The 16,350-nt window shown below is 35.6% G+C and overlaps 1 protein-coding gene across 29 annotated transcripts in view; it reads left to right on the plus strand.

The window, feature by feature from the left end:
* The window catches only part of AHI1 (Abelson helper integration site 1), a 218,708-nt gene that overhangs the window by 117,051 nt on the left and 85,307 nt on the right, over nt 1-16,350 (plus strand). For 25 of the 29 annotated variants that reach the window (XM_082405630.1, XM_082405620.1, XM_082405619.1 and 22 more), the window contains one exon: nt 2,016-2,071. The exons of the other annotated variants lie outside the window; for them this stretch is intronic. In XM_082405630.1, the coding sequence (XP_082261756.1) occupies nt 2,016-2,071 (56 nt within the window). The remainder of the gene's footprint in view (nt 1-2,015; nt 2,072-16,350) is intronic. 29 annotated transcript variants of the gene reach the window in all.

Here is a 16,350-nt window from a genome sequence, read left to right on the forward strand (position 1 = left end):
CTTTCGGTATATTCTCTATTGAAAGCTTAAACAAACATGTATGATTGTATTTCCAAAGGATATTATTTCAGTAGGCAATCTAAATTTAAAACTAAGCTTATATTGGGTTGGCCAAAAAAAGTTCGTTCGGGTTTTTCCATAAGATGTTATGGAAAAACCCGAACGAATTTTTTTTGCCCAACCCAATATCTTTAGAAAATTCATTTTAAAATTCTAGTTTTCAACACATTCTTATCCTGAAGTTGAAACTGTAAAACATGTAATTTTTTTCTTTGTACTTTCATAAGCTAAGGATGTAGATTTGGGGGGTTTTTAGTTTTTTTTATTTTCATCATTTTGAAATTACTTTCTAATTGGATAAGAATTTTAAAATCAGTAGTCAGCCTAGGCCTATTTTATGGCAGTCAGATTATAGTAGTGAGAACACGTATGTAAGATGTTGCTAATTCCTGAACCCCGTGGTATGACCACTCTCATTTTAAAGCCAGTGTGTCGTGCCAGACTATTCTTAGCGGTTGCAGCTAGAGAGGGTTGTGAGAGCATGAGGGCTGAGGAGGTGAGGATTTCACCATTAGTTCTGTATACTTCAGTGTAAAGTCTTACAGTAAGAATCAGCATTATTTGAATATTTTCAAATATGTTTTACTTGGGTTTTAAAAAAAACTTTTCAAGGCCAGTGTTATCTAAGAAAAAAAATGTCTTTCCATCAAAATTACTTTAAAGACTTTGTTATTACATTTAAGACAGAACTGTTAATTTGGTGTGTAGTATTTCTTCAAAAAAGGACATCTGTTTTACTAGACTCTTAAGGTCAGAAATCATAATTTATCCTTTATAATTTATCTTTTATCACTGAGTGCCAAATAGCCACTTACAACTAAATATTAGCTGATTGAATACAGGTAGTATAGTGCTTTACACTTCACTGGCTAACAATACATACTGAGAGCATTTTTAAATGAAACAAAAACTATTTTTTTTAATCTTGTTTCACAGTACTTAGTTCATTTTGAATATACTCTACAAAAGTGATAAAAAGTGATTGTTTTGTGTTGATCTCATTTATTATACTTTAAGAAAAAATGAGTTAAATGCCTATAAAGGAGAGGAACTAGTGTTTTGTTTCAACTAGGAATTGTGCTATTTGCTCTTAACAGTGCATTGCAATTCTCACTTCTAACCACCCCTGCGTGGTTAGCTTTTAGTGTTATTTAACAAACTGTTAAACTACTCACATGTTAACTATTCACATGTTGGTCTGCTGATTGACAGAGATCGAAAAGTAAATGAGAGCCACACCTGTGTTCATTTTAAACTTGAGCTTGATTTTGAACCAGTATCTTTACAGATGAGATGCAATGTGTTACATCCTTAGAAGCTGTTTATTACAAAGAAATGCAGTAGAGGACATGGGGAACAAAAAGATAAATCTATACATGATAAAATGATTTTTCTCAAGGTTAGCAGTCTATATTGTCATTTTAAAGGAGAGAATCAAGGGAACTTTTTTTTCTCCAGTACTCTGTGGTGATTGAATAGATAGCCGATTGTATCATAGTAGGAAATCAGATGATCAAAGAGAAATTCAAATAGTTTTATTTTTTGTTTTTGAGAAAATAAGGAAGCAATTCTTTTCATAGACTTTGTGATATTTCTTTATGAAAACTTGATGACCTCAAGACAGAAGCAAAACTTTCATTGAAGAAATGTAGCAGAGGGAGATAATGGTATAATTTTTGAGCTGAGAACAGAATAAGAGCACATCTTCTGCTATTGCTGGATGCCACTTGAATGAGAAAATTGGCTTAGCTCACCTCGAGTCAGGTCTCTTAGTTAGCTAAACTCTCCAACTGTTTCTGACCAAAGAATTCATGATACCACTTTAAAGGATTCTGCCATCCAAGTGAGGCTTTTTTCTTGTAAGCTGTAGGAGTCATGTCTTGCTGACATAAATGTTTTCAAAATAAAATGTATAGGTATAATAAGCAAATATTCACAGTCTTTTCATTTCACAGGGATTATCAGTATAGAAAGAAAGCCTTGTAACCACCATGTAGATACAGCACCAACGGTAAGGCAACCTATTTCTACATTGTTAAAACTGTTAAGAAGGCACAAAATAATACTGGTTATAGTGACACAAAATGCCATTGTAGAAAACTCTTGTAACCTACCTTTTGCCAAGAGTTATATCCCTTTAAGAAAATTAACCTTATGTTTTCTAATTAATCAAGATAACCTATCAATTTTTACTAAGATACAGGAAAATAAGATGCTGTATCATTTTTACAGGTACTTGTTTATATTAATGTTATGAATAGAATGGTATTTAATTTTAAAATACTTCATACTTTTGATAAAGTACTGTAAATCTTTATGCAAATTGATTTACACCCTTGTAAAAAATGAGTGTTATTTTGTGCACTAGCATCATTATTTAGAGTGAATGTTTTGTAATAGTGAAAGTAGGCCACTATGCTTCATTTCTCTTGTAGATTACTATGCCTTGTAGAAGTGAAATGCCTTACTATGCCTTATAGAAGTGAAATCTAATCTTTTACTCCACTACTATTACTACCAGACAACAAAAGGCATTTAATAATTATAGTATCTATTTACCATATTAAAAATAATTATAGAAAATAATATAGAAGGAAGACAAATAAATTTCCCTTTTAATCTCTGTATATAGTATTTGTATGTATGAAATACACTTCAGTTGCTGGTTCCCACTTGAAAGATTCACAAGAAGTAGACTGGAGTATATCTCTTCACTAAGCATATTCTTGTTTCTTATCCTTTTATATAATAATCTTTCAAGTACTCCGTACAATTCAGCATTTCCTATTGTGAGAAAGATTTAGTAATACCTTTTTTAAGAAAATAATAAAGTATTAAACTATATTTGAATTTTATTGATAATTAATATTTTCCTCACGGACAAATTGACTCCATTTTTTCTGTTTGTTATAAATCCATATAATTGATTCAGCATGTTTGGTAACTTAATACGTGGGGCTTCAGAAACGACTGGTGTTTGAGGAATTAATCATTAGCATAGTCATAAAAAGGTACGTGGATATAGTGTGTGTGTTCCAGTTATCCTTTAGTAAGTATGCTAAAAGAATAGCCATAACATTATGTAAATTTTATTCATTAATATTAAAAATGGAAGGCTAGCAATTATGGAAAATTAATTATTTTAAGGTATTTGAATAATCTACTCATTTGACCATTTTATATACTTTTGAAATTTATTTTATTCCTGTAGGGTTTCCTGCAGCACCTTGTTTACATTCTGGGTGTTTTGTACATTTTGGAACTCAGGAAAGTGTAACCTGCCAGGTTTTTTTGTTTCACCCTGTAGGCTGATGGCAGATTCCCATGTGAATTAAATCATAAAATAATAGAACCACATATTCATGAAATCATGAGAAATAATGGCATGAACAAAATTTACAGTAGTGCCCTGATCTCGAAATTACTCCTGTGAATTAGGAACAAAATCTAATGCATAATAGTTTAGGTATCGTTGGTTTTTGGTTATGTTCTCCCAGTTGGATTATTAAATGGTGGCTCCTAATATATTAATAACACTTCTACTCTGTAGAGTTGATAAGTTTTAAAATACTTGGTTTATACAGACACTCCCCTAACACTCATTAGATCCCCAGGTTTGACTTGAGCCAGTCTTCCTTTCTGATGTCTTTTTCTGAGCTCTTCTCCTTCTGTCTCTTTACTACAACTTAAGCATATTCAACAACCTTTCGCCTCTCCCCCATAGTTCCCCAGCTTGCTGACAGTTAACCTTGGCCCTTTCTCCATAACCTCTAAATAGAATCACAGGTCTGTTCATTACCCAATCTCTGCTGGGCCCCAGGACAGATAAAGTCTGATTTTCACAGAAATATAATTTTACCTAATTTTCATCCTTTGTGTCAATGTGCCCTTATTTTCCCTAAAGGGTTTAAGAGAAGAAAATATTTAGAGATAAAAGAAATAGGAAAAAGTCTGTCTAAAAGTTTTGCAAAGTGGGATATTTTGTGAGTTCAAACTTTGTACTATACTGGCTAAAAAGGAGACTCTTTGGGCCTGAGAAAAAAAATAGAAGGGAAGTGGACCAGGATTTCAGAATGGCTGAGGCTCTGAATGACTCCTGTCCTCATACCTAGCCACCAGTTTCCAGCCTACCTCTCTACAATTCCTTTGGCTCTAAGTCCTACCGTGAATGGCTGGGGTCTAGGAGAGTGCTAGATGCTACTTACGACTATTCAGCAGGGGAGGGAAGCAAGACTTTCTTAGGCCTCTGTGACAGGGAAAGATGTGTTTCTTGACGCTTCAGGTTGGAATGAACTTTTCTGTAAATATATGGTTATAGAGGATAGTTTGATCCTATAGCATTATAGTGGGATGCAGTAGTGTTCTTTAAGTGAATATAGGTTAGCCTGAGAACAAAACCCCTTTTGTCCCTTGGTTCTATGTTCTTTCTCACTCTCTTTTTAATTTACTTGTTTCCCTTTTTTTTCATTTATTACATGAATTTTAATTTTTTGTTTGGAATCTTTTTTCTTTTTGACATAAATAATACCATATCTGTGTTTGAGGTTCCTTCAATAGAAAGCAAAACAGAATATCCCCACATGGCATGACCCCCTCCACCAAAAAGGATCAAACCTTCCTTCTTAACTGACTATAATCACTACTTACTTTCTTTGCATTCAGAGCTCTTAATTTTGTTCATATCTAAGAGTATATTTTCATGTTGTGTTTTCAAGAAATATAAATTGAGAATTATATTACCTGAATCTGCATATTTTAAAATATCTCTCATTTGTCTTTGCATAAGACAGCTTGCCAGGGCTTTTAATTATTTGAATATAACCTTTTTCCCTGCAAAACGTTGTGGAAATTGATCATCTTTTTGCCTTCTGTCATTGAGTATTTCAGGAGAGACATTCAAATCAGTCTGATAGTTATTCCTTTGTATAGGTAGCATGTTTTGCCTGTTCATGTATTCAGATTTTCTTTTATTTTCTTTATACCTAATGTCTTAGCTCAGATTTGATGCATAAATGTGTGACTTTCTTTTCACTGATTTTTGGGCTGAATGGTATTCACTCAGACGTGTTACTATTATAGGAAAAGCAAATAAGACATCATATAATCATAATATTAGATTACATGAAGATAATTAGATCATGCCACTTTAAGAGCTGGTTGCTGCACCTGCTTATAGCCTCCAGCAAGTTAAGGATAATATCAGACTCAGATTAATCAGAGGTCATCGTCTGAACCCTGAAAGGCAGGTGTAAAAGTAAGTTAATAGTTAAATCAGCATAGGCTTGAGTCCCATAGTTACTTTAAATGGAGGACTTATTTGCAAACCAAAGAGAAATAGCAACTAGCATAACGAAGTCTTCCACCCACATGTCTGGTCTTTTCTTACTTTAGGTTATTACACGAAGGACTTAGTTAAAACATACCTGCCTTTTAATGTACAGTCATATGCACAGCAGTTCCCATAGCTTTTCCTATTTTCTGGTGGAATTAAAACATGGTAAGCCATGTTGAATATATAAAGTATTTTTAGTGATTTGAGGAGAACTGTTTTTGAATCTCTTCCAGTGAAAACTGGTACGATAAAATTCAAAATAACATCAACATGGCCTATTGTAGTCATTATTCTTCATTGTTATAAGACCAGTTTAACAAGCTGTTCATTCATTCTGCGGTTACACTCCTTCTAGGTTTTCTAAGGGCTTGATTGATAAATTTTTGTCACATGATTTTTCGTCAGTGGTAAACTTTACTGTGTTTTAGAGTATTTTATTATTATGAAAATATATCTGAGATGTTTGTGGTATTGCTTGCCCTTAACAGTAAACTTATTCATAAATGTACATTCAAATTAAACTTTATTCTGAGTCTCTTTTGGATTATATGATTATGGATTATATGATATTCATTCTATAACATTTTGAGTTGTTTCTGTTGTTAGATTATTATCATTGTTTAGCCCACTCTAGGTTCACAAGATTGCTACATATTGCATTATTGCACATTAGTTTAATAAATTTATACATATGTTTACATAAAATATGTCTTTCACATTTTAATATACTGTTGGGGACAGCCAATCTATAGAATTTTCCGGGAATTCATAGTATGTAAACTAGGGTGAATGTGCCCCTATAAAACTCATAAAATAGAACCTATGGCCAATCTCTTCCTGAAGGCAATTGCAGGGTGGAGAGGGAACTGATAAACTATAAGCTTTTATAACTCGTCATAAAAGAATCTGTTTCCACTTATCAATAAAGTAGCAATTCAGAGCAATTCTACTGAAATTCAAATGTAAATGCTAAATTGGTTCTTTTTTAAGACCACTTGTGAGTTATCCTTAATATAACATTTTTCTTAAGTATTTGCACATTAATTTTTCTCCAGATATTGTAAATTATGAAGCTTATGTTGATTTTTCCCATTAGTATACTCTGCTGACATTTGTTTTTCTCAGACTTTTTTCCCCCAGTTCTCTTTTGACTTTGCTAAATTTCTCTACCTGAGAAAGTTTTAAAATTCTGAAAGTGTCATATTACTGGAGGACTATAACGTAAGAGTGGCATAATAGGAATTTATTTTCTAAATTATCAGCAAACATTAGGTGTACAGTGCCCATAGGACAGTACAGTATCAAGTGCTGGGTAGGTTTGGGAGTGGTATGGGGGAAAGCAGAAATACAAAAAAGTATAAAACATGCTTTGTGTCTTTGAGCAGCTCTTGGTCTAATTAGAAAAGTGAACTGTAAATAGTTAAATCTCAATACATGAAATGGATAAAAGTTCAGAGCAATATAGTACAGATGTCATGTCAACAAGGCAGCTTGTACTCAAGTATAGGAATATGGGATGGGCCTTGAGTGCATTAGGAATTCCCAGGGCTGTAGTGATTTGGGAAGGCTGTTTAGAGTAGGAAGGTGCTAAACTGGATCATAAAGGACAGATGGGATTTTAAAAGGAATAGGATGTTCTAGACCAGAGTAACAGTGTGACTGAAGATCGTAGAAGGAAAGTACACAGAGTTTATAGATGGAGACAGTTTGCCTGAAGCAGAGCATTTCAGAACATGAGACAGATTAAGAAAAGGTAATTTGGGCATGATTTATAAAGATCATTGGATGTTAGGTAAAAAATTAAGACTTTATCAATATAAGCAACAGTAAGGCATTTGAGCATGAGAATAAGATGATCAAGGTGTAATGTTTTTAAAAAATTAAAATAAAAGCAGCTCATGAAATTGCAGGTAGGTGGAGATTAGAAGTAAATGATCTGTGAAGCTACTATAATCCACATTCAAGGTGCTAAGGGTCTGAATAAGGAAGGGGCAATGGAAATGGAAATAGAGGTATGCTTATGAGAAAGATTTGGAAATTAGAACTGATGATAGAAATTCAAAAGAAAAAGAGGTAAGTGATGGCTGGAGACATAGGTTACTGAGAGAATGATGACTCTGTTAACAGATTTTTTTAAAAATAGGGATGAAGGATGATTTTTAGAGAATAATAGATTCAATTTTAGACATGTTAAATTTCAGGTAACCAGAAGCCATGAACAAGTAGAAATGTTCAGTAGAGAACTGAGAATATAGGCTTGAACCTCAGAAAAGAGGATGAGTTTGAAGATCTAAATTTGTTGTGCTTGATAGAGCCACACTGAACAGCTCTGGGGTCCAGAAGGGAGATCCAGTGGTCAGAAGCCTCAGACCTCGGTTGTGGGAAGTCCTGTGTATCATCATAGGTGGAAAGCAAGCAGACTCTTCCCAACAGGTGTCCAAAGGCCCCGTCCAGGAAGGGGGCAGATATCCAGTCTTTAGAAAAAGCTCAGTCAGGAACCAGTCTCCTCCGCCTCACCTCCCAAATTCGTTCTCCACAGTTATTTATCCAAGGCATAAATACAATCATATGTTAGAGATCTTGTGGTGCACCCCATCTCCTACCAGTTGAAAGCTAAGCTATTTAGCATGTGGTCTGAAGCCTTCTGCTACCTTTGTAGACTTATTTCCAACTTTTCCCAAATACTCAACGCTGGCCACTCTGAGCTACTTGTAGTTCCCTAAACATGTCTAGGTCTCTCGCATTGAGGAGTAATTTTAGAAGAGGGCTTAAGAACACTGAGTCCAGACCAGATGTCCTGGCTTCAAGTCCTGTTTTGGCCACTTTTACTCCATATGACTTCAGGCAAGATTCTTTACCTCTTTGTCTGCAAGTGGGAGTAATACCTACCTCAGGGATTGTTGTGAGGGATAAATGAGTTGAGACACATTCCTCTCAATATTTTTCTGTATACCAGATATTGAATATTATTTCACCACAAGAGATGGCCAGATAATATGGACAAGAACATATCCCAAGCCTGAGGTCAAGAATCAAAGGGAGGACCCCAGGGTCCCAGCTAGGGCAGGGACACTGGGAACAAGGGAATCTGATGAAGGTTGCCGCAATGACCTGCGTGCCTCTTGACCAACCTTCTTTCTTTTTCTCTTTTCATTTTTTAAAGTGTGTTTATGTATGTATGTATGTATGTATTTATTTATTGCATATTGTGACTGTCTCCTGCTGTCGATGCAGAAATCCAGTTACACCAAGACAACAGGCATATAAACTGGGACTGTCTTGGGCAATCCTGAATGTGTGATCCCTTTATTCATCGATTCTGTAAGTCATGGCAGCCAGAGTGATCTTTTTAAAATATAAGTCAGAATGGGTTTTCCTTCTCCTTATTAACACTCTTCAATAACTTCTCCTTACTTGTAGAATAAAACCCAAACCCCTTCCTGGGGCCTACCAGGCCTTGCCTGATGTGGTCTCTGCCTACCTCTTCAGCATCACCTTATGATACTCTTTGCTCTGAGTTTCTGGAACACAGCCAGCCTTTCTCCCACTCACCTATCAGCTTTGAACATTCGGTCTCTCTGCCAGGAATATACACCCCTTTTGCATAATGGGCTTTTTCTTTAGATCCCAGTAAAATGTCAGCTTTTCAGAGGATCTTCCTTCACCATTCTATCTGAAGTAGATACTCCCCACTTAGTCTTTTTATTGCACCTTTTTTTTTCCTTCTTAATACTTATCCCAATTTGTAATTTTTTTGTTCAGTTATTTTCATGTCTATCTCTTGTCTTCCTCGATAGAATGGATGTAAGTTTCATGAAAGTAGGGACCATGTCTGCTTTAGTCACCATTGCTTATAGACTGTAGTAGATACAGCTTAAATGAATCAATGAATATAGGCTGAAACTATAGAAATAAATAAGCACAAAGAGCTAGACCGGACTTCAGGGATGTCCATATTCAGAAGGTTGGAAAAAGAGCCCTCACAGAAGACAGACAGAAAAGAGAGTCATAGGAAGTCAGGAGTAGTGTAGCATCTTGGAGGCCAAGGGAGTCTACCTGGAGGTTTTGTGCCATCATAGGTGGTCAGAAAAGTTTGGGAGAATGGAAGCAGAAAGGAAGCTAGCTGGTAACATTAGGAGGCATGATGAACTGGAAGCAATTCAGGAAACCTGTCGTGAGAGGAGGATGGAAAATAGAACAGCAGTTACCTTAGCCTTGTGTGTATATTGCTGACTCATTTCACAAAAGAAAGTAATGTTTTGCCAAAAGGGCTGCCATGAAAGGAACCTATATAGAATGTGAAGTACATGTTTCTTTTTCCGTGCTCTTCAAAAGTGAAAAATTAAGCTTTTGTATTTATGCAACATTATTACTTTCAAAAAATTTCTCAGATGGAAGGAAAAATTCAGGAACATAAATGGGGAGAAGGAGGCACACTGTATTTTAGCATTAGACAAAGGAGTAGAGTAAGGCAGTTGTAGCAAGATTCCTTACTAAGTACTTAAAACTTTTCTAGTTGGTAAAATGAAGAAAGTTGAAGAAGTTGATCTTTTAGGTTTACTTTGGGTCTTTTTCATCTGCTCTTACTGTTCCAGGACAACATATTAAAGAAGAAAAACTAAGCAAATTTCTGATAGTCATCGCTTGAATGCTCACTCATCATTTCTCTCATTCTTCCTATTCTCAGGATTCAGTTAGAATTCACCCATATATTATACACATGGCAGTCGTGTCCACTGGGTCGACTAACAAATGCCCATCACCACCATTGCTATTGGAAATTTCATGCTGCTTAATTAGTAGACGTGGGTTAGTTGTCTTCAGTAGATCAAAAGCTAAGTCCTTTCACTACAGACCAAATCTCTCCACCTTCACAAGCCCAGGGCTTGGTGAAATGATGCCAAGTAGTAGGATATGGTGTTCAGATAACTGTGTAATTTAGCCAGCAGGGGTTAGAGAGCATGTGCAGTACAGTGGGGAAAAGGAAGGGCACTGGTCTGGCTGCCTAGGGTTCTATTGAAAGAGCAACCAGTAATCTTTTTTGCCCATTTCAATCTCTTTCACTAATAGCTTTCCCAACACAAATAAAGTCATGTTCAGTTACACAAACTGGTAGAACTTGAGGATTCGGCTAATCAAAACTATGAATCAAGAACAATTCAAAAGTGCATAAATATTCTAAAACAGTACATCTAAAGCATTAAAAAACTAAAGAAATTAAAATCATTCCATTTTAGACTCTAGCTGAAGTCCTTCCTTAGTCAAGCTCTAGTGAGATGTCTAGAAGTATGAACACATGGTTCCCATGAGACCTGACTCCAGAGGAATTATTTTGGTCATTTTTTTCCCCTGAGAGCAGCAAAAAGAGCAAGTGCTGGAAGGGAGTCTGTTTCCTCAGGAACTTAAACTGGGAAGACAGGAGCCAGAAAGCAGGAGCTGTGTTAAATGCCATAAGGGGAGGTGATATGCCCCGCCCAAAACATGTACTTCACCCCCTAACCTGTTTCTTTGGAGTAGTACTTACTGTCATTGTAAGTACAGTCTGTGTTTCTGTAATGCAAATTAGCCAATGTGCAGTTAATAAATAGTTGAATGATGTCAATAAGATTGCAAAAGATTTATTTATGCATGTTACAAGTTTAAACCCATCAGAGGCAGGCTTTCTCATAATCAAATGGAAAGACTGAGTCATTTTAGAAAAAAGCTGAAATGCCTTTTGCTAATGTCTAATTTAGTCGCTTCAAGAACTGCTAATACAAATGAAGAATTGTTTTGTTTGATGAAATCTAAAACCTGATTGGGTTTTTAAAAATTATTTGCGTTATTTTTTTTTAAATTTTATTTGTTTATTTATTTATTTATTTATTTATTTATGGCTATGTTGGGTCTTCGTTTCTGTGCGAGGGCTTTCTCTGGTTGCGGCAAGTGGGGGCCACTCTTCATCGTGGTTCGCGGCCTCTCTTGTTGCGGAGCACAGGCTCCAGACGTGCAGGCTCAGCAATTGTGGCTCACGGGCCTAGTCGCTTCGCGGCATGTGGGATCCTCCCAGACCAGGGCTTGAACCCATGTCCCGTGCATTGGCAGGCAGATTCTCAACCACTGCGCCGCCAGGGAAGCCCTGGGTTTTTAATTTTGATAAACTGGTCTCTATTGAAAGGAAATTCTTTCATGGACCTGACTTAACCATAATGCTGGGTACAGATGCCGGCAAAGATTTAATACCACATTAGTACTTTGATTAGGATTGTTAGTTTCTTTCAGCACCCTAGTTACAAGTTCCATAGATTTTAAGTAGTCTGCAACAACTGCATTTTTTTTTTTTCATAAGCCTAATTCTACAGAATGCAAGGCTTTATAGCAGAAAGGCCTATAAAAAATTATGGAATTTTGTCTCCCCTCGTAAAATGTAAGCACCACTAAGAGAGGGGTTTTCCATGTTCTTGTTCAGCACTACAGTCTGAGAACTGTCCAATGCCTTACACATAATATTACTAGCTATTATATTACTAATATTCATAATGATCCTGAATCTCTAAGAATAAGTTCATTATATCAAACTATTATTTAACTTTGTTGTGAGCATCAATGATACACATGTATTGAATACCTACTGTGTTGCCAGTGTATCTTTATATCTACTTTCTTTTCATCTGTATAATCTTAGATAGGTTTTATTATCCCCATTTTATAAATTATGAAACTGAGGCACTGAAAAGTGAAGAGTCTTCACTAGGGTCACACAGATGGTAAATATAGAGCCAGGAAATTCTTTTCTTTTTAATTAACATGTTACCTAAGAGCCTCTGGAGTCCTTGATATTTGACAAAGACTACATTATCTGCTAATAATGGGATATTTTGATAAGTGTATCGAGACGTTTCTAATCTCTACGCATTTTTAGTCATTTAGCTTCAACATATGAGAAGGATGTGTCACTGGTTACAAAAAAGAGTCCCCTTGCTTGTGGATACGTTCTTTCCTGGAAAACAAAAAACTACTTCTACCTTAGAAACACTGTGTTTTCATTAATTACTCAAGTTTTGTGCTTTACCTACAAATGATTAGTACCTTGGTTTTACTCTGCTTCTAGATCGTTATAGAACAAATCAACTTCCTCTGCTATAAACACAGCTCTTGAGATGCTTGAGAGTGTCTGTTTCATCTTGACATTCTCTTTTTTAGACTAACTCTATCCATTTTCTTCTACTTAATCTATACTGATTATACTGGTCCAGTTTGTTCATATTCTTTGGAAAAGTGACATCCAGAACTAGATTTAATATTCTAATTGTGATATGAAAAATAGTGATATTATTGGTTTCTATAATCTGCATACTGTGTTTGATATTGAATTATGACCTACCATAACTTCTTGATATTTTAAAGATTTACTGTCAAGACCTGTCTTCCCATTCTTTACCTACTTGTGCCTCAGTATCCCCATCTCTAGAATGGAGATAATAATAGTACCCACCTCATTAGTGCTGTTTCCAGCACTGAGTACAGTGTCTAGCACACAGTAATCTCTCAGCTTTCCACTATTACCGTTTAACCCTAAGTGCAGTGGTCCATTTATCCTTGTTGAATTTCATCAGTTTATTTTTGACTCATTTTTCTTTTGAATGCCGATTTTTTTCAGCCATGGTCACTCACTCCTGAACTCTGTAACATGAACAAATTTTATAATGCCCCTTATTTATTGTCTTTATTCATAACATGAGGAAAATATTGAACAATGAACAAAATCAAAAAGGCAACAATTTCTTTACATGTGGTCAGTTTAAGTTTCTATTTATCAACAAAATGCCTTATAAATAAAAGTCATCTGGGGGGAGGATGTTAATGTTTAAAAGCAATTTCAATGTTACATTGCATTGTCCTTTAGCAAAGCATTTACTTACCTGTCTTTTAAAATAAGATTTGGTGATTACTTGAAATTTTCCTTTTAATCAATATAAAATTTGATCCCTGTAAGGAAGCATTGAATATAGTACCTAACAAAAACCAAAACCTGAGTTGATCATGCCATAAAATGAAGCAATTATTTAGAAAAATTTTTCAGACTCATCATTTTATGGAATATTATTTTCCATTTTGGGAAAATTTAATCAAAAGTTATCAATCTAGTCCTCTGTTCTTCCTGCCTAGATGGGCATTTACCATCTGCCACTCCAGATGTTCCATAGTTTCTTTTCTTACCTTGATAAATATACACGAGTTTACCAGATCTCTTCTTCCTGTGATGCCCTTTATCCTGCCATCTTCTCAGCTTCCCCAGAGATCAGTCTTTGGCAGAGATCGTAGTGCAGCAGCCAATAATGCAGACACCTCTTGGTATAACGACATTATTGGGTCACAGATTAGTTTAATGCATAAAGAGTAAGTAAGATACATCCCTAGAGGGAACTAAACTTCTGTGTTTTTAATTAAACTTCATAAAGTTTTCTTGTCACGGTATCTCTGCCTGGTAATATCTTATGGCAACATGAGCAGACTTTTCTGAGGGCACTTCATGGTTTCAAAGCTTTTTTTGCCAAACCTAGAAATAAAGTTTCTTTTCAGAATGGAGTTGGAGTTAGTAGATCTATATTTTGTTTGGAAAATATGGTTACGTTTATAGTACTACAGAAATACTTTACTACAGAACGCCATTCCTCTTTGATAAAGAACTTTAGGAGTTGAGTAATAACAATCATACCTCTAACATTTATTGGGCACTCATTATGTACCAGGCACTGTGCAAAGTGTTTTATGTAGGATATCTCATGAATGTCATAATTCTGTATGATAAAAGTATCATCATCATCATCATTCGCCAGTAGGGAAACTGAAACATAAAAGGTCTTTAAGAGTCTTTTAGAAACATTTAAATTGAATGTGTTAATGCATTATGGTAGATGAGCCAAAAATATTAAGAGCAGAATAAGTTGATATGATTAAACCATTAAACTCAAATGTCACTCAGTGGCACAAGGCAGATTCTGTGGAAACTGGGAGCAGTTCAGATAATATTAACAGCAATTAACACTTATAAAAACAATTTTTAGTTTTAAAAACCCTGCTTCATAGTGTGTATTATCTCATCTGATCTTTGTATCATCACTGTATCTTTTAATGGCATTAGGCAGGGGTGGTAATGAGGAGAGTAGACAACTGAGAGATTCTGGTAGGGCTGACCAGAATGACAGCCAAGATGGGTCATGAAGACCTTGAGGACAGGACAGAGCCAAATACAGATTCCTCCCTCTTCACCATCTACCATGGATGTTATCTAAGAAAGCCAATTGCAGAATTTTTTTCTTGGAAAACATCCCATCCACACACCAAGGAGTTTTAATCAGATATGGTTTGGGGTTAGTGGACAGAGTCTTAGATTCCCTCAGAATAGTGGCACTTCAATTCTCAAAGCTGCAGGGTGGGTTAAAGACACATAAGTAACAGAGAGTAATCTGGATGTGAGAAGGGGATCTTGGGGTTTGGTGGGAAGAAAGGGGCCCAGAAGCTGTGGTTTTTCTAGTGCACTGGCAGAGTCACCTGTGACCTTGAGAAAGGAAATTACAAGCACCTGTTACACTTCAAACTATGCTACCCACATGCCACAGACAGCTGTTTGAAGAACAGGACTAAAAAGAACAGGAATGAAAAGGTAATTGTCTCACCCAAGAATGAGGTGATTGGGCTTTGTCCCTTCTTCCTTGAGACCTACTTGTAAAACTCATTGTACACACCCAAGTGTCAGCTGGTACCTAAGCATGAATGACTCCTCAGTTGATGTTTCTAATCTTAATTATTCTTTTCTTTCTCCATTCTACTAGAAAAATCTTCATAATAAATACTTAGGCTGTTAACCACTTGGGAACCAAAGAACCTGAAAATGAGTACAGCTCAATAAAATTCCTGTCTTTCCTGGGACTTCTATTGGGCCTTTCCACTTTAATCTTCTGTCACTGGTACTACCAACTGCTTAGTTCTTACTGACAAAACCTTGGTAATATATTAAGCTTATCTTTCTCTCTTATGTACCTCATGTATTGCTTTCCTCTTCTGTTATATTTCCACAGTCTAACCTCTTTTGTCCATTTCCATAGCCAGAATCAAGACTCCCCTCTCTGACATGAATCACTATGGTCTCCATCTCTGTGTTTTTGCTTGTATCTGTTCCTTTATTCTGACTTCACCTTCCATAACCATAATTTCTATGATGTTCTTTTTTTATAACAGCTTTACTTGGATATAATTCACATAGCAAAATGTTTGCTCTTTTAAAGTCTACAATTCATTGGGTTTTAGTATATTCATAGTTTGGTACCCATCATCAGTGTCTAATTTTAAAACAAATTCCTCACCCCAAAAAGAAATCCCATACTCAGTAGTAGCCACCCACCCCGCTCCATTGCCTTCTCTGCCTAGCCCCTGGCAAATACTAATCTACTTCCTATCTCTGTGGATTTGCCTATTCTGGACATTTTATATAAATGCAGTCATATCATACATGACCTTTTGTATCTGGCATCTTTCACTTAGCATGCTTTCAAAGATCATCCATGTCATAACATGCATCAGAATTTCATTCCTTTTTATGGCTGAATAATAGTCTATAATATGGATATGCCACATTTTATTTATCCTTTAATTCATTGATGAGCATTTGGGTTGCTTCCATTCTTAGCTATTATGAATAATGCTGTGTGAACATTTACATACAGGTTTTTGTGTAGACCTAGGTTTTCACTTCTCTTGGGTGTATATTTAGTAGTGAAATTGCTGTGTCATATGGTAACTCTGTATTTAACATCTTGAGGAACTGCCAAAATGTTCTCTAAAGTGCCTGAACCATTTTACAATCCCACCAGCCAAGTATGAGAGTTTCAATTTCTCCACATCGTCACCAACACTTGTTACTGTCTTTTTTATTATAGCCAATTTATTGAGTGAAAAGTTATATCTCCTGATTTTGA

Source organism: Balaenoptera borealis (assembly GCF_965194805.1).
Source record: "Balaenoptera borealis genome assembly, chromosome: 9".
Classification (NCBI taxonomy): domain Eukaryota; kingdom Metazoa; phylum Chordata; class Mammalia; order Artiodactyla; family Balaenopteridae; genus Balaenoptera; species Balaenoptera borealis.